This window comes from Globicephala melas, chromosome 2, assembly GCF_963455315.2.
Source record: "Globicephala melas chromosome 2, mGloMel1.2, whole genome shotgun sequence".
NCBI classification, from domain to species: domain Eukaryota; kingdom Metazoa; phylum Chordata; class Mammalia; order Artiodactyla; family Delphinidae; genus Globicephala; species Globicephala melas.
Genome location: NC_083315.2, coordinates 6,341,148 through 6,360,409, shown reverse-complemented (window position 1 = coordinate 6,360,409; position 19,262 = coordinate 6,341,148). Strand labels below are relative to the sequence as shown.

At 38.4% G+C, this 19,262-nt stretch overlaps 1 protein-coding gene across 3 annotated transcripts in view; it reads right to left on the bottom strand.

Annotated features, from left to right (window-relative positions):
- Positions 1 to 1,043: 1,043 nt before the first annotated feature.
- MINDY3 (MINDY lysine 48 deubiquitinase 3) overlaps positions 1,044 to 19,262 on the bottom strand; it is a 93,378-nt gene continuing 75,159 nt past the window's right edge. For all 3 annotated transcript variants that reach the window (XM_060292287.1, XM_030832403.2, XM_030832406.2), the window contains 4 exons: positions 10,917 to 10,989; positions 8,211 to 8,298; positions 5,555 to 5,626; positions 1,044 to 1,999 (listed from right to left, as the gene is read on the bottom strand). In XM_060292287.1, coding sequence (XP_060148270.1) covers positions 1,850 to 1,999; positions 5,555 to 5,626; positions 8,211 to 8,298; positions 10,917 to 10,989 — 383 coding nt within the window. In that variant the 3' untranslated portion in view covers positions 1,044 to 1,849. The remainder of the gene's footprint in view (positions 2,000 to 5,554; positions 5,627 to 8,210; positions 8,299 to 10,916; positions 10,990 to 19,262) is intronic.

The following is a 19,262-nucleotide window of genomic DNA, read 5'->3' as shown; positions in this document are numbered from 1 at the left end:
CCAGACTTTTGGGGATTTTCTAAGTTTGTTTTATGGTCCAGCATATAGTCTGTTTTGGTAAGTGTCCCACTTGGACGTGAAAAGAAAATGTATCTGCAGTTGTTTGTTTGATGTCGTGTTTGACAGTTGTCAGTTAGATCAAGCTAAGGTCCCAGTCATGCCAGTCATATGAGTTAAGAAACCTACAGTTTCCCAGCTGGGCCTCCAGATTGAGAGGCAGATAAGCCATGCCCACTGTATTCTGTTCAAACTCCTGAGCCACAGGCTTTGTAAAATGATTATGTTGTGGAATTTTGGGATGGTTTGTTATGAAGCAACTGTAAGGAGAAATGACTACACTGTAGGCTCAATGTTTGAGAAGAATCTATGCTTTTTCATAATCCTTATGGAATTTAGGACCAGAGTTAGAGATTAATTCTAGTATAATGTGTTTTACAGCCATTTGGTAATAGGCAAGATGTACCAAAAATACACTTTACAGCTGTAACTGTAGTAGCTAGTATCACACTCCTGAACACAGTGCTACCAAAAGTTGTTATATATAAAATTTTGTGCTACTTTTTTCCTATGCTAAAATCTAATCATTGTAATTGTTAATGTCTATAAAAATATAAATAAAACCCCCAAGAGACTTAGAGAGGAAATACATATTCAACTATACTGTTGAAGGTAAAAGTTCAGTTCTAAAATTCCTAAGAGGATATCTTGTTGGCTTCTCAAGTGAAGGAAAGAAAGTATTTTCTGGCTATTCACATCTCAAATTGCTGGGCAACAAACCTATCAATCAACATATAGTAAATCTCTCTCAGTGAACAGGATGGGGCTTCTGCAACTCTGTCCACTGATGCAGACAGCTGCCCGTCAGGTTCTGGTGCTCCTGGCTGTCTGAGTTACAGAAGTCCTAGGTAAGCATAAGGTTTGGTGTCCCTGTCGAGGGGTCGTGTGCATCCGGTAGGCGTCTGTTCTATGCTGTGCTCTCAGGGTTACTGGGCAGAATCATTTAAAAGTATTTATTTTGAGCCATGAATGTGAAAAATCAAGGATATAGTTGAAGAAAAAAAAGTGTTTATTTAGGCCATCCACTAGGATCATAATAAATAATGCAATACACTAATGTAAAACAGATGTTCTCATGCACTTATCACATTTAAAATATACAAGAAAGCTGGCTTACGGGGCTGTTAGGACAAATTTGGAGAAGTGTATTTGGCAATACAGTGAAAGCTGACAGTCTTAAGACTATCAGATTCTCTTTCCTCTATATGTCTGTGAATAAATGGTAATGTTCCCTTATAGCTTCTACTTTTTATAAGCATGCCAGAGCTAAGCCAATTGTCAAAGGTCCAGGTTGACAATTTGTTATTTATCAATCAATGTTTCTAATGGAAACCAGATTTTAGAAAATAACAAAGATAAACTCTTTTGCATTTCAGTGTGGAGGCTGATATATTGCATGCCAGAATCATTTAAACAATAAACTGTGCCTGAATGAAATAAAACCCCAAGTAGAAGTTTATAAATAGTAACTTTGATACTCAATATAAAAATGTTATAATACGATGCTTGATAAATGACCAAATTATCTGACTGCAACAGTGATAAAACTTTGATTGATTACAGCTTAGTTTTGCTAGTAAATTTCACATAAAGAGTTTAAATAGGGTAACCTTTAACTTAAAGCTTTAAAACAAATAATTTAAACATATCTTAAACACTGAAAATGTGTTTTCAATTGTTATTTACAGTTAATCAATGATACCAGTGTATAGCTTAATTGAGCCAATCGCCAGTCTTTCATCCCTCTTTCAACATCTGCTATTACAATCTTCCTTATAAATACTTCGGCAAATCAGTTTAGTGAAGGAGACCGATCTGTGGTCCAGAGTAATTCAATGTATGGCCATTTGGTTTGGAGACAGCGTTTAATAGGAGTGTCATCTGTCTGTAGCATGGGATCTTCAAAACCCATAACAACTGCGGTTCCTTCCACATACATTACCTGTTGAACAAAATAAAGCCACAAGGTCAATCAATCAATATCCTTAGCGAAGTCTTGTGAGGGATCCAGAGCTTTTCATAGGCTGGCAAACAGGGCACTGTGTACTGTTTCATATGGAACTTTATATCTAGTTTTATTCTGATAGAAATTATAAGCTAGAATATCTGCTTCCTGATTAATGTGAAAATAAATCTGGAAATGAGATGGTGAAACAATTTTACCTACTAGCTGAATTTAGATTGTAAGATCATGATTTATAAGAAGTGTATGCAAATCCCAAGAACATACTATTTCTGATAAAAGAAAAATCATGCTTCCAGTAATATATTTTCTTTATATAACATTTACTTAGTTCCTATTGCTTTAATATGGAGGCACTCAGCTATATATTCTGAGAAGGACTTATTTTCTTCTTTCAATCTAAATGTTGAATTTCCAGAGCTGCAAGCAAACTGGATGTTTGTCAATGAAATTTTCTATTATTGTACTAAATACTTCTGAAATACTATTCATGAATATACTTTGTTCTGCATGAAAAATCATGGAGAAAAAAAATTAAAGGACGTCAGGTCAGAAACAAAAATCTCTATATGTAATGGCAATGACTATTAAAAAGATACACTGGCAGGTGGATAGATATCAGAAAAGTTTGATTCTAATTTCTTTAAACAACTTTTAGAAGTCATTTGTGAGGTAACATACTAGCTAAAGCCCTACCTCATTATAAGCGTCCACCGTATACATTAAAGCATTCAGTCATGAATTTCGCTTTGTACCAAGAGAAATTCTAACTGCATAATTTAAAAGGAACAGATACAGACGACTACCCTCTTCCAAAGTATGTGTAATGATTTTTACACTCAGTGGCTGATACACATGATTGTAATTACGTTCTTCCAAGATAAAAGCTATAAACTATTTGACCAAGGAGCCAAGAGAAACAACAACCTGATTAGCCTTAAGTTGGAGTCTCCTTAAAATACATTAAATATGGGAATATTTTCTATTACTAGGCCAGATAATTTGGTTTCATAAATCTCTTTTTAGGAGGCTCTAAAGACATACTTTAATGTGAAACAAATACTTTTACTTTTTTGCATCTGTACTTTGGTTGCTGTAGTACTTTCTAGTTTTGATGGAATAAATTTACTATTAGAACTGTTAAGTCATGCTTTTCAGCTCTCCAAAGCAAAACTTTTCTCTGAAAATCCCTTGCTCGTGGTGTTAGAGCAGACCTGCTTGGGTGGAGTACCCCGACCTACCTGTGTGGCCTCCCTGGCCTGTGCCCCCTGGTGGGCCACATTCCCTTCCGCTTGGCCAGCCTTCTGTTGTCTGTTTCCTCAGCTATTTTTAGTAGTACCTTACGCTGAGGTCTACCAGATTTCTAGCTCCTGAGTAACGTTATGGTATACCTCTGTAACTTAATGGCATACATGCTTCGTGTTAAGAGTGCTTACATACTACTGTCATGTTAATAGTTCATCTTTGATTTCTGACCTCTTTGTTTGTTAGTATGTCAGACGCTTGTCATGAGCACGACTTGAAAACTTACTATATACAGGTAGCGTGGTCAAGCAGACCAAGGACACGATTGGGAATCAGGAACTCAGTTCCAATCCCTGCTCTGCCAATGACTTGCTGTGTGACCCTGGCTGAGTCACTTAATCTCCCTGTCTCAGAGGCCTCATCTGTAAAATATGGATAATATGTGACTGACCTACCTTGCGGGGATTGTATAGGCAAGGAACTAAGTAGTGACTGTAAAGTACCTTCTATGACAAGGCTACATAAAACTTCAAACTCTAGAGGAAGCACTCATTCACATGTATTAGAACAGAGCATACACGCTGGCTTACTGACAATTTATATTTTGCTATAGATATCAGTCAATCAATCATTTTACTATGAAAAAGATCTTCAAACCTAATGTAATAAAAGTTCTAATTTATATTGTTATGCAAATACATTTTAGTCACAGGTTTAGATTTGCTCTAACTGAAATTATGCCTCTAATATACATGATGATCTATTTTCTCTAGCCATCCTCAATTTAGATACATCTGAAACCAGCATGGATGTTTCAAATTAAAAAGGCATGTTAGCCACCAAATGTAAAACAGCTAGTGGGAAGCAGCCGCACAGGGAGATCAGCTCGGTGCTTTGTGACCACCTAGAGGGGTGGGATAGCGAGGGTGGGAGGGAGACGCGAGAGGGAGGAGATATGGGGATATATGTATGTGTATGTGTATAGCTGACTCACTTTGTTGTACAGCAGAAACTGACACACATTGTAGAGCAATTATACTCTAGTACAGAGGGTAATCGTTTAAGGTATTAAAAACGGAACCACTTGCTTCAGGACAATGGGGCCAATTGCTGGCACTGGAAGAAGACACCCCCTGCCACAGTATTTCAAGACACCGGAGGCCATTCGTGAGGGAAGTAAACAGCGGTTCAGCACCAACTGTCTCTATGGCACTTCCAACTCAAAAGCCAGTGGGAGCTCCCAACTGTGAGGGGTGAGTCTGTTGACGCTGCCGGGAATCGCCCTGCTCTCTGAACACAGCGTGCTCAATTATCACCCTTTCTGTCATCATTTGTTCAAGTCTTCCTTTACTCCCTTAGCACAGTTTTATAGTTTATTATTTTATTTGTATAAATACTTGGTTTTTTGGTTTGGTTTCTGCTTTCTGACATTTAAAAGTTATAGTAAAATAAAGGAATAACTTCTGTATTCCCACACACACAAAAGGCACGTTAGGCTTTACACCTTCTAATATTGGCTATAGCTACTGTGGCTGTTACTGGCATAAATGCAAACACAGGAGCTGTATCTTAGGTGTAGGCAAAGCTCATTAATCAAAGAGGGTGAATGAATGGGCGAGACCAAAGTTTTGATTTAAAGCCGGTGCGTATATCTGGACGTGAAGCACTGATGTGCCTTTGTCCGTGGAGCACAGCGCAGCGGGTGAGCCGCGGGCTCTAAGGGGGACGCCCTCAGCTCCCGTCGCAGCTCCGCCGTTTCCCGGCTGCCTGACGGCAAGCTGCTTACCTCTCCCATGCGGCAGTTTCCTCCACTGTAAAAGGGGGATATACAGGCAATACTTACTTCATGGGATGGTGTTAAACTTCAGATAAAACAAAGTGCTTAAGCCAATTCCAGGTAAATGCTCAATAAATGTTAGGTGTTATGGATGTTAATTTAAATCCTTTAAAATATTTTTCGAAATCAAAAATCTCACTCTTACCCCTTCCTCCTCCATTTAAACAGATCAGTAACTTTCAGCACACTAAACTTGATTTAGTAATATCTACAACACCCAAGGGTAACAACATGTATGTAGATGGAGTTATCTTGTCCCAGTGACACTACTGCTCCAACATTCCAATGAAGATCTCACTGAGTCCAGGTCTAAAATATGCTCCGATAGTGAAGAGACTCCTAGAATAATCTCCTTCCTGAGGTGGCAAGTTTATGGGAATCAAACACTGTTATATACGCCTATATTTTATCAAGCCAGGTGAAGACAAATTACAAGGTATGAGTTATCATACCTTTTCATTGTAATTTGATTGCTTCAGTCCATTGTAGTGGTAGACAGTAAAAGACTCTGGACCACTGGAACCCTGTTATAAACAAAGAACAATTAAAACTTTACATCTTTATATCAGGCAATTTCTAATTAGCAATTGAAATTAAAATGGAAGTTTCTTAATTCCACCTCCTTTGATTACGGAATCATCTGACAAAGCAAGACACTTAGACTTATGCAGTTAACTACCATAAAATCTAAAAGCTGAAATTTGCTTCTGGGGAAGAGACTAGAAACTGGGGGAGTGCTGATTTTTATTATAAGCTCTTCTACAGTTTATATTTTTAAATAAGTGCATGTATTACTGTAATTTTTTTTAAAAAAGGACACAGTTCTAAAATGCAAAAAAATTTCCAAAAATGTATGTCTGCTTTTTTTCTGCTTATAATTTGTTCCTCTCAATAAATACAGAAAGGCAGTGATACCACTTTCACTCAGATTCCAAACATATGCACCAATACTTCCAATTCGGTCCATAGTACCAAATTGGGGGTTTCCATCCCCACAAATATCTTCTGAATATTGTGAACCTTAACTGTGAAAAGGAAACATAGTGCTGAGAGATTTAAACAACGTTCAATAGAGAAAGGAAACTGAATAAATCATTATACTAACTTCCAGAGAAAGTGATCATGTCATTCCCACTGTTCTTTGGTTCTCAGTTCGCTAAAGCTCAAGTTCACCTCCCTAAACGTAGCCTTGAAGGCCGTTAACGGTCGGGCCCCTGCAGGTGCCTGACTCCCAGTGATTCCCTTTAGTGCCTACGGCTGAGTGTCCCCGTGCCCATGCCCCTTAAGGATCTTCCTGGTCATATCTGATTGATTGTGACAAAAGTTGGTCCAGTGTCCCTCCTTGGAATTTTTTCCAGTTGGAAGCAAGAGAAGGAACTCCTTTCCAACGAGAAGGGATGAGACGGGGATGAGACTCCTTCCAGCCCCAGAGGTTCCCGGCACCACCTTCCAGGTGCTGCTTCCTCTGTCCTCCCGTTGCTCTGAGCTACTCCTCCCAATTCCTATCTTTCTGGCCCACGTCAGGCAGTTCAGGCTGGGATTTGCAACCAAGAAGCCTAAACTACAGGACCTAACCTACCCTTCCAGTCTTATCTCCAACCACTTGAGACAAGCATATTCTTCATCTTCCCATGAAGAGACCTTTGGTTGTTGGCTCTTTGCACATTTGTGATTTTTTAAAGTCTTTTCTCATTTTTCAAGATCTGGTTCAAATCTTACTTTGTAAAGTTTGCCTTAAACACACTATTTGGGTTCCTCATTACTTTGGGGTCTTTCTAACAATCGTCTCAATTAATTTGTGAATCATACACTACTGTGCATTATCTCTTCAGCTGTTATTTTGAAAGACTGTTTACATTTTTAACTGTTTTCAACTTTTCATGTCTAAAATCTAAGCTCTCATAACTTTTTGTATCCCCTTCAAATGCTTTACAAAACAGAAAACTCTAGAATTTATTCAATCATCTTAATTGTATACATGAGTCAGTGCAATTAGTCGCTTAGATAATTTGGCTGTTGATTTTCAGAGTTAGTTAATATACTTTAACCTACAAAATAAATATTTTACTACAATTGAATACAATTTACATATCTCCAGTTCTAGTAACTAACAACTGATATAAAATAAATAGCAACGAAAGGTAGTGTAAAACAGTGGTTAAAGTACTTTGTCTCTTTGCTTGGATAACCTACACTGGATCCTGAATTGGCCTCATGCTAGCAGTATGACGTTAAACCATTTTCTTAAGTTCTCTAATCCTCTGTTTCCTCACTGACAAAAATGGGGGGAAAATAATACCTAATTTGTAGGGCACATGGTGCCTGGGTGCATAGTACATGCTCAATAAATGGTAGCTGCGCCTGCTAGTCTTACCATAAACCATGCTGGTATCTGATGAAATGATCACAATACACCTGGCTAAATAATTTGGGTGGGTGGTAAAACCCTGCACTCAGATAGGAAGACAAGCCAGGTGTAGGCTGTAGAATTAGCCAATGACACAGACATAACCTGAGCATACTGAGACGGGTATAGATAGATCCTTTTAACTCAGCTCCTGTCACAGCCAGTGGAAGGCATGTCCCAGCATGAAGCAGCACAGCTCCACTCCAGTAAAAGGCTTTCCTTTTACTCAACTAAAATTCTCCTCGAACTTAGCACTGGTAGCAGTTCGCACTACATGCAGGCTCCTTTACCTTCTTTGCTAGTATTTAGAAAGTTCTAAAAAGATACATACCAATCAATCAACAACAGTTACCCGAGAGAAGGAAAACAGGGGTGGGAGTGGTTTAAGAGAATCTTTCTCTTTTTACTCCACAAACTTCTGAATTTGAATCTTCCTTTAGAAAAACAATATCAATGTGTCTGTATTGGTGTATATACTCTCTTCCACCACTCCTGTCCCCCAAAGTTTTGTGTTGCTGTACTGGAACACACAACTCTTCTATCCTCTCTGTTGGGAAAGTATTTACATGACAATAGTGCTTTATTAGTCTAATATCTGCATGTGAGAACATTTTTAACTAGTAGAAAAAAATGCTGAAACAATCATAATATGATCCTCCCAACAGAACAAAACAATAAATATATTTCTTCAGCTATGTTACCTGATCAGGAAAAAATTCTTGAAGAAATGGACCCAATAATATGATTCCTAATCCTTCTGGATCTAATTTATTCTTCATGAGATTTATACTATGGGGAGAGAAAAAAGAAAAACAGTGGATACCAATGGGAAAAAAGCTTATTTTTCTTCTTCCATGACTAAATTACTATAACACATCTGACTGCCAAAAATCCTGACAGCTGTTCTTTTTAAACCCTTAATGACAAATACACAGGATGACATCTAATTTGCCAAAACTTGGTTATTTTTAAACCAGAGTAATCTGTTACTATTTAGAATTTAAATTATGATGATGACTTTGGAATATTGTTCCTTATTAGGTAAAGTAACTTAAAAACCCAGGCTTGTGAAAACAAGCTTTTAACCTCCCAGAGGCACAGTCTCTTTGCTTCATGGCTATGCCTGAATTTAACTATCAAAAGAGGCATTTAACTTAAAATAAACTTTTTTTTTTTTTTTTTAAGCCCAAAGAGAAAAAGAAACAGCATCAAAAGCAGTGGTACATCAGATAAACAGAAACATCTCCGAAAATGCTTACTTTCAAGAACCAAATGAGGTGGAGGCTTAAAATTCCTACAGTGTAAACTGAAGGTTAAAAAAGGTAAGATAATTCTCAAAGAGCTGAAGTATAGGTGTAACGATCAGGTGTAGCCCAGGCTGCTGACAGGTATTATGTGTGACTAGAAAGAAGGCGGAGAAAAGTGGACTGCAGTTTGAAGAGAGTTTTAAAAATGAAAATGGTCTTTTCAGAAAATTTTCATTCTCCATGTTATCTTTCAAACTATAAATGTCAGGTTAAATACAACTTATTATACAGTTGACCCTTGAATAACATGGGTTTGAACTGCACAGGTCCACGTATATGTGGATTTTTTTTCAATAAATACATACATGTACCATAAATAAATTCTCTTCCTTATGATTTTCCTAATAACATTTTCTTTTCTTTAGCTTACTTTAAGAATACAGTAATATAATATATATATAACATACAAAATATGTGTTAATGGACTGTTTATGTTACTGGTAAGGTTTCCAGTTAACAGTAGGCTATTAGTAGTTAAGTTTTGGGGGAGTCAAAAGTTACACACGGATTTTCATCTGTGCGGGGGTCAGTGCCCCTGACCCCTGTGTTGTTCAAGGGTCAACTGTACAACATGCAAAGGATATGACACTTTAATGGGTCTGAGTAATGCCAGGAGGTTATGACATGAAACAGAGAAAGGCAAGGTCATATTATATTTAATATAATTTACTAGTCCTTGATAATAAGGCCCTGTTAATGGGCCATCACATATTATAAACGTGACTAGACCAAAGGACCGAATAAATAACTCAGTGCAATCTTTCAGCTACTTCTAGAAAAACAATTTGACTCTACTGTGCTAACTTTAAAATGCAGGGTATGTTATGTATTCTGATGAAACAAGGAAAATTAAGTAGATGACGTGTAGGCATCTACGTAAGAATCTGAAACAAAAAACCAACTTTGCCTTTTTCCTCCTTCCCATCTTAAGAATTGTTAGTAACCAAAATTACCTCCGTTCAATTCCCTTTTGCATATTAGAGCAATGTAAACAAGGTCTCCACTTGGAAATCAGTTAAGAAGTACGGTAGTTACTATTATCTCATTTATTGGACTAGTTCAACTGTCTCTGAATTTCTCCTCTTTAAGTTGGAATCAACAATTATGTCTACTAAGTAAGGGTAACATCACAGCGCTAGGTACTGACATTGAGACATATTAATTCAGATGTGATTAGTCTGCAAATGTTTATATGTATTTCATACTTTTGAAGAAAATACACCCTAACTATTTGAAAACAGAACAGGATCAAGTTCTAAAAACTGTGTACCAATATGTTTTATGCTGCTTTTGCTGAATCCTTTCCTTAAATGTTTGTAAGCTAAAGTTTGTTCACTGTCAGATACACTGTCAGAAGGGGAAAAACAAGACAAGACAACTGTGCAGAAAAAGGAAAACATAGTGTAGATCAAATGTGATTTTTAAATCACCTATATTTGATTAATATATTATATATTTGATTACCATATTTGATCAAAAGATCTATCCACTTAACCAGAGAGAGATTTTCCCGTGGATAATAAAGATCCCAAATTTATGGAAGAAGTTATAGATGTAATAATGTACATTATTAACGAAGACAACGACTGACATTAATGTTAGGCAATACTGAAAATTATATTCTATAACATACTGGGGCCACTTGCAAAGGTTTCAGATCATTTAGAATGTTCAGGGTCTTTAAGACTGAATGTCAAAGGCCTGCTGGTTATTTAAGCGGGACGACTAGCAATACAGACATTCTACATACCTGTCACTACTTTTGCTGAAGGTGCTAAAGACATGCACAAAATTTCAAAACATGGAAGAAGTTTCACAGTGAGAAAAATAAGGAAAAAGGCATTTACAGTTTTAGGACCCTTTTTAAAAAACTAGACCATAAGTGCAGAGTGGAAAAGGAAGCTCACTTTAAGTAAGTCAAGTCTCTGCTATAATACCGATTGGTCTGACTGCTTCCTAAATCGTTGCTTAATATCAAGTGCTATGCTTCATATATGCATAAACGCTTAGATTTTTTTAAAAAAGGCAATAATGTGTGTATAACGTTTTACATTTAACAGAACCAAGAGTTGGTTAAGTAATACTTCGTATGTAGCTTACTATTCAGGATCTGAAACAAGGTCCAATGCTTTCATCACATCTTCTAGGAGTGAATCAGGTATGAATCCATTATCTGGAAAAGAATTACAGAAGCAATTTGGATTAAGTTTACTTCAAGAAATGCTATTGCTGCTCAGCCAGACGCCAGTGAAGAGGGATAAGAGGGATACAAAGAATTAAGAAACAGCATATTAAGTTTATTTGGGGCACAATATTATTATTAGGTACTCTCTTAGTTTTCTTAGGCACATAGGTAAAGATTTATTTTCAAGGTTAGTTTTCTAATACAAAAATGAACCACATGACTTTTCCCTGAGAACTCCAAGGAAACCTGAAAGCCAAATTACTTCTTAAACAGGCTTACAAATTTAAATGAGACAAGTTTTTTCCTACTTAAGTTTTTAGCAGTTATCCAATTAAAATAAATCTTTACCAGTAAATTCTTTTTGTCGCAATGTTATTTTAGCTTCTTGCAAGAATGTTCATGAACCACTGTTACTTAGATCTCTGACAATATACGATCAAGAAAAGATATCTCTTGACTTAAATCAACAGACCTGATTTAAATAAAAGCCATAGATTTAATAGCGAAAAAAATTCAAAGTTGGAACGCAGAGTAGAATCAAATGTTGATGCAGAGTAGTTTATGGAAAATGTTCCTTTTCTTGGGCTCGATGAGGAAATAGCATTGGTAAATGGCCCAAACTCAGATGATGCAATAGGACGTGATACACACAAAAAGCTTGTAGGGCAGTTTGAAACCACAGTACTTATAAACAAGCAACTTGATTCCCTTAAATGAACAATTTCCTTAAATGTACAATTCCTCTACCCATTTATTCTTTCCTGAAGACTGTCTCAGCTTTAAATCAACTTCCAACACAATAACCTTTTCAGGGATTAGGATAATTAAGGAAAAAAAAAACAAAAACAATCTTGTCCTGGAGGACAAGATGCCCAAAAGCCCTGCTTCTATAATCAAACCATAGAATAAAGTGGAGTTGCTCTTTCTGCACATAGCGTGTACTCTATCAGCAAGGAAATGAAGAAGATTTTTTTGAAAGTCTTTTCTTAAACCTCATAAGCACATGCTTACCCATGTGAAGACAGATTGGCTTTGACTAAAAGGCTAAGAATCATTTAGGATAATTAAAAATTATCCTAAATATAATTTTAGAAAGTGAACATTTAGAATAATTCCAGTCTGTCAGGTTACCAATAACTGAAGGTATAAAGAATAAAAAAACTTGTTTGAAGGCACCTGTGAAAAACATGCAAGCTTTGTAAGCCTCAGCTGATGAGTCTGAAAGGCAGAAAATTACTCCTTTTGCTTAGTTAGGTCACAGCTAAAAGCTTAGCATTTCCGAATGTAAAACAGGCTTTATGTGGCTACTGGCGGCCAGCAACAGTTATCCGGATAGGTTTCCATGTTTACGGGCTGTCATGTATATCCACTTGACAGAAGCAGTGTGTATTACAATATTCTTCTGAAGCATTGAATGGCAGGCAGCCTTATCTCTTCTTACTGTAACCTGAGACTCAGCTCCCATCCCCAGAAAGGGCTAATGGGCTGTATACGGACACAAACAACAACTAGGAAAACAACACAATGACCTCCTTAACTCAAACGTGATTAACCTCAAGCTTAAACATTCCAACACATTTTTAAGGGGCCTAAGAGATTTACAACGTGTAAACACGGCCATTCTGGAGTACAGCAATGACTACACCAAGCCAGTGACTCTAGTTTTTGTACATACAGTATTTTATAACTGGAGGCTGCAGAATCATTTTTTTCAATACCTCAAAGACTTTTAATACACCCAAGATTAGAAGAGGAGATTTGGAATTACTTTTTAAAACACTAATTTTGAAATTACTTTATTCTTTAATAATCATACCTGTCAAGACAAATTCTTTAGAAAAAGCAGCCTTAAGTCTAAGCAGATCGAAACTCACTCCATCTAGTATTTAGTCAGCTGGTTCCTCAGAGAATATGGAAACAGAGACACAAAGATAAGCCCTCAATACCAACAGCAGAGGAAATCTGATCATACAATTTGTTGATTGCTCAAGCCGACCTAAGAAGCACCAAAGGAAAAAGCAGAACTTAAATGCATCGGTAATTTAACCACATGAATATAAAATGGCCTTGTACAGGCTTTCAAGCTCAGAAGAACGGGGAGGATGGGCGGGGAGGGCAAGGGGGCAGTGCCCGCGGTTGTGACGGTACGCAGCTACGGTGCCAACATTCACATACAGTTAAATTGTGTTTAAGACATTTGAAAAGGAGGAAAAAAGCTGTTCGTTTATAAATTTAAAAAAGAGGGGATTTTTTGTTTCTTTAAAACCCAGTAAACAGACGGCAAGAAGCGCCCAGCTCCTAGAGCTCGGGAAGAGGAACTCTGCACAGAGCAGCGCTGGGTAGGGGCACAACGGTGAAGTGAGTTAGCAATTTGCTGGGTAGGAGGACCAGTTCAGAATGGTGAAGAAGGCGAGCTGGCCTCGAAGGAGAAGGAAGGACCCATCCTGATTCCCATTTGGAAAGACGGTGGGGAGCTTGGCAGGCCTCCTAGCAGAGGCACCAGCTGAAGGGAGAGCTGCAGGAGAGAGCAGGTGTCAGGAAGCCACAGCGGGACAAGAAACAGCGTGAGAGGAGATGGGGACCCAGCACTGGGGACCGTTAACGTTTTCAAACCCCTGTAGGTGAGAAAGAGTACAGTTTCTTAGGAACAGAGGAGACAATGAAGATCAAGTTGAGAATTTAAGTGCTGTTGGTTTTAGTAAAAAATTAACAAATTATTTTATTTTTACTCAATGTTGTATCATACTTTACCTAGCTATTATTATTGACGCTTTAATAACATATCCCTACAATTTAATAGAACTCTTAGTGAAAAAAAGTGTGTGGCTTTTGCCCAGAGGCAAGGTTAGGGCATTTTCGTAGTCGCGCTTGCCCTGGTCTCCTGGCTTGTGTCTCCCTGCTGCTTCGCGCCTCTGACTCCGTAAAACAGAGGCCATGGACAGCAGGGATGCCATGACCCGGAGGCCGAGCACGGTGCTTAACACAAGTAGCTGCTCAATAACATTTGTTACATTCAATTATTCAAGCTAATCCTAACTTCAGATTTAAACAAACTGCTCTGTTCAGGCACCATGGTTCAACCAAAAACAGCTCTGTGAATTGTACCTAGGAAGTTTACAAAGAAATGAGTAGCTGCTTTATGGCCTGTCCTGCAGAACCACTTCAATTATGTGATGGGAAAGTTGCAAACCAAACTAAACAAGGTGCACAGGATAAAGAAAAAACTATGGCTGGGGCAGCAGGAAACAGTGATGAGAATGGTACAGCAAGGTGAATGGAAGTGACGGAAGGGATGCAAAGGTAGAGAGAAGACAACGTGATTTAAAAGGAAGAGAAAAAGACAGAATTAAACAAAAGGCAACTTCTAAATAATGTCTAAGGATGGGTGAATACTGAACTATCTACAACAAGTAAAATTATTCTTAAAGATGAAAGAAATGTACCACACTGAAATCATTCAGACAAAAGATGCTATCAATATATTTTAGCAACCTACAAAGAATACAAGGGCTCTTTAAAATTAAAATATATATCCCTTGTCCAAACAGGGTTGATGAAGTCTACAACGGGGCGGGGTGAAGAAAGAATAAGAGGGAGAGAGAGAGAAGAAAACAAAACAAACCCCATTACGGGTGATGCTAAAAATTTCAAATACCATCTGTGTAGAATTCAGTTCTTTGGAGATTACTGAATAAGCTCTATGCTACACAGTTTTGGATTTTTTTCTTTTTTAAACAACAGTATGGTCAACTTATTGAGTACCTGAATAATGATGTAAAGTAGATACAAAGGCCATCTTACAGCTGAGGAAACTGAGGTTAAGGAACTTGCCCAACATCACACAGCTGAGTTTACAGAGGTGGGATTTAAATCCAGCTTGTCTGATACCCACTGGAATGCTTTTAGCATTTTAGAAAGCCATTTTCTGATACCTGGAGGCATTCCAAAATTCCTCTCTTGTCCAGTATCTTTGATCACATTGATCAATTTACCTCTGTCCCTACTCTTTTGTTTTTAAAAATTACTATAAAATATGTATCTGAATACAAACCAAATATCCAAACTTCCCCCACAAAAGAGATGTAAAAAACAAAATGAAACGAAACAAAACGTAAAAACAACGCCACCCCCCAACCCAAATCCCCAGGAAACAAAACTATGGACTTTCTCTAAAGCCCATATGTAACACTTTATATAGGACCAGTACCTGATTCTCTTTAGGATCTGAGTACACACACTAGTGTTCATTTCCATTTCTGAATTTGGGATTCTTCATTAAAGGGACCATGTAATTAGAGATGGTATGTCAAGGTCCTGCTTGAAATTAAAATTCTGGAAGTATTACAAAGGAGAAACTAACAGCTAAAAATACATTTTTGAACTTATTTTATATGTACGCTTGGCGTCAAAATAATGATTGAGCTCCTTAGATCCTAAAGACTCTGAAGTAGAGACTAACTGCTCAGTGGGAATGACAGTCAATATCATATCCTTATTCCAATAAATTAAAAATAGTTAAAAGTAGACAAAGAGGTTAAAACACAGCTCTTTATGACCTCAGCCTTTTAAAAAGGTACTGGTAGTGGAGAGAGGGGGAAAGATTGCTTGACCTTCTGGAAGAACACCTCGAATCTGGTCTCAGTTCTCACAACTAGGCATGCAGCTCTGAAGAAGTGACCTAAACCCTCACAAGGTTGGTTTTTCTTAAGAACAAAATGGTGCTGGTCATCCCTGCTTATCTCCTAGGTTTATGGTAAGGTTTTAATGAGACCACGCAGGTAAACGGCTTTATAAACTGTGATGTTTCATGCAAAGGCCAGCCATCATGATTATTACTATTTTTAGACAGGTCCTCAGTTACTGATGGTCTTTTCAAACCTAAACCTGATTTATGAGTCACCTGTTTAGAACACTGAACATACAGTCTCACGGAGGCAATGCTGTAAATGGTGATTAGCCTGCAACTGCATTTAATTCATAAGATGCCTAAAGCAGGAGCTAACAGTGCTGATTACAGGTCTACCTACCTGACAGGCACGTGCAGACACCCGGGGTAGGAGCGAGGCTGAGGTGGGGAGGGTGAGACAGACACCAGAGTACTCACGGGTACCAGAACTTGGATTCTCTTCTCTTTAGCTTCCCTCTAGGTCAGTTTTTCTACAAATATTCTAAAGAGGGTGACAAACGGCAACTGTCACCACACCAGCCTCTGCTAAACGGAAACTGGAACTACCCAGAAACTTCTAAGTACTGTTAATATAGTAAGTGTTCTGAGAAAGCCAGATCTGTTCAGATCCTGAAATATAAGTGTGCTATGTTGGGGGAAGGGGGGATCAAATCAGTAAATTAGCTGATTAGTTTGTGACTAAAAATGAAGAATTTTCTATTTTTAATCTTTCAGCTTCCTAGAGTGGACTGTCAATAGCTAAACCATAAACAGGGATATTCAAATGAGAAAGTGGAGTTTATTTTCTATGTAAGTCATAGACAGAAAGAGATAGCTTTTCTAAGATGACCGAACAAGTTTTGTTTGCTTCTTAACAATTCAGATTATAGTCCTGCTAAGTTGTCACACATAAAACTATTTAGATGAAAACTAATTTATTTAATCAATAATTTTCTCTCTCTAGTAAAAACACAGCAAATTTATTTTCATATGTATTTCTCAGGACTCAATTCTGAAAAACTGCCACTGATCATAAATTGTTTTAATATTGCCAATAAGACAATTTTCCTTGTAATTTAGTAGACAAAATGGAGCCTGCTACCTCATTAATGATTTTAAAAAATTGAAATTGCAAAAAGCAAACAAATCTACTACTTGTGACTATAAGATACTAAAGTTTAGGAGGCATGAGTTGGGGTCTCCCAATGATTCCAGCTGAAGTTGTTAACTTACTATAAGACGAATTTCATTCAGTGTTGGGAAGATATAAAGAAGTAAATTACTTTTACTTCTAAAGACTTAGAATGAAATGTTATTGGAATGAAATGTTATTGGAAGTTTAAAAGATTATTAATTCCAAGAAGAAAGCAACATTTATTTTTCTTAAGTTAGGGAAAAGGCATAGTGGAAGAAGCTAACTGAAGGTCAACTCACCAATACCAGCACCAATTAACTTGAGGTGTAGAGAGAGAGGAACTCACATTTATGAAGTACCTACTATGTGTTAAGGACTGGGCAGGTGATTTCTACAATGCTATTCATTTAATCTTCATAAGGACTCTCAAGAAACAGGTGGTTATTATCATCTGATATATAAGAAAACAGATTTATAGACTGAAAAGTAACTAAAGTTATATGGTTACTAAGATTCCTAGAATTTCTATGACTGAAATTTTTAGAGATGGAAAGAGTAGATCTCCAAGAGTTAAAAATTTCAAGACAGAAGAAAGTGTATTTATAAAGATAACTGAGTCCATTCAGGAGTTGATAAGGATTAACCCAACAACGCAGGTTCCTTCCTGGTAATTTACAATGGAACATAAGGCATGGCTCGGTTTTAAAGTTATACTGGAAAAGTCAGTGAGTTAGCTGTCATACTTTAGTCATAACCATTATCGAAGTACATAAATGCAAAGATGATTAAAATAACCTAGCTAACAATGACAGAGTTGACACTGCAGTGACATATATGTGAACCTTTAAGACAACCTTTGTTAGTGCGGTAGAGAAGCTAAGCTCAGGCTCAAAAGAGAATCCTAAAGATGATTTTTCTTCTCCTTCTTCTGTATTTTCCTCTGGCACAATCAATTACACAGAAATATTCTGGGGAGTGACGTCAGCAAGATGGAGGGCTAGGAGACCCCAACTCACGCCTCCCACACAAGAAGCCAACAAAAACAATAAACAGCACAAACTGAAGAAAACCCCCCAGGGAAAGTACTGGGCTACAAGGAAGCAGCAAAAAGCCCTGCAGAGCTCCAAAATAAATCAAGGATAGCTGCACAGGACAGTACAGGAAGCGTACTACCCGAGTCAAGCCATCACCCTGTCAAGAGCAGCCTGGCACCAGGAGGGATGGCCTCAGAGGAAGTTCACCACACGGGGAAAAGGAGAACTCTGCAGGCCTCTCCGCTGGAGACATGTGCAGCCTCTGCTGCAGTGGTCTCCTACCAACATTGCTCCCAGCTGACGGAGCTGACCACAGTGCTTCCCAGCCCCTGCAGCTACTCCCAGGGGCTAGAGCTGTCGCTCAGGAGACCTGCCCTCAGGGACCCCAGTCTCTGGAATGAGGTGCGCCTCAGCACCTCACCATGTACAGGACGAGCTCTGGGCCTCAGCCTTGGTTTCAGGGCAGTGGCTTTGTCCCACCGTTACCAGCACAGTGTCTGCTGCCCTGGGCCCCGCCTACTGGATACCAGGTTATAGCTCTGACCCATCATCCTCAAGGATGCTACCATCACTGAGCCCTGCGCCCCCCGCCCCCAGGTTGAGGCTCTGACACATCAGTGCTGAGACTGGGCAGCACTGCCCTGAGCTCGGCTGCTGAAGCTCAGCTTTAACAGATCAGCACTGCAGTTGTGCTGCTGCTACTGCTTGTGACTGCCGCGTGGGGCCAAAAGTGAGACTCCGACCCACCATCCCCAGTCTATGCTGCTACTGCAGCCTGGGCCCAAGCCACCACCACAGCTTGTCATCCCAGGGCCTGTGCCACTGTCACACACCCCCACACCTGTAAGCCACTATGGGGAGCTCCTGAAACTCAGGTCCCAGATCCACGGAAGAGCTGTACGTATGTATACCGCAGACATCAGTGCCATACCTGCAGCAAGTGCACCTGTACCTCAGGACTACTGTGGTAGTTCTGTACGCACCGGATCCTAGGACCCTGGCTCTGTTCCCCGAATGAATAGCCAAAACGATCTTGAGAAAAAAAGAACAAAGCTGGAGGTAGCACACCTCCTGATTTCAAACTATATTACCAAACTATAGTAATCAAAACGGTATGGTATTGACCTAAACACAGTCACACAGATCAAAGGAACAAAACAGAGAGCCCAGAGATAAACATACACTTAAATGGTCAATTAATTTACAACACAGGAGCCATAATATACAATGGAGAAAGGCCAGTCTCTTCAATAAGTGGTACTGGGCAAACTGGACCACTATCTTACACCACACACAAAATTTGATCTATTTTGAATTAAGACTTGAATGTAAGACCAGAAACATTAAAATTCTTATTATGTAGAAAACACAGGTGGTAAGCTCCATGACATCACTCTTGGCAATGATTTTTTGGATTTAACACCAA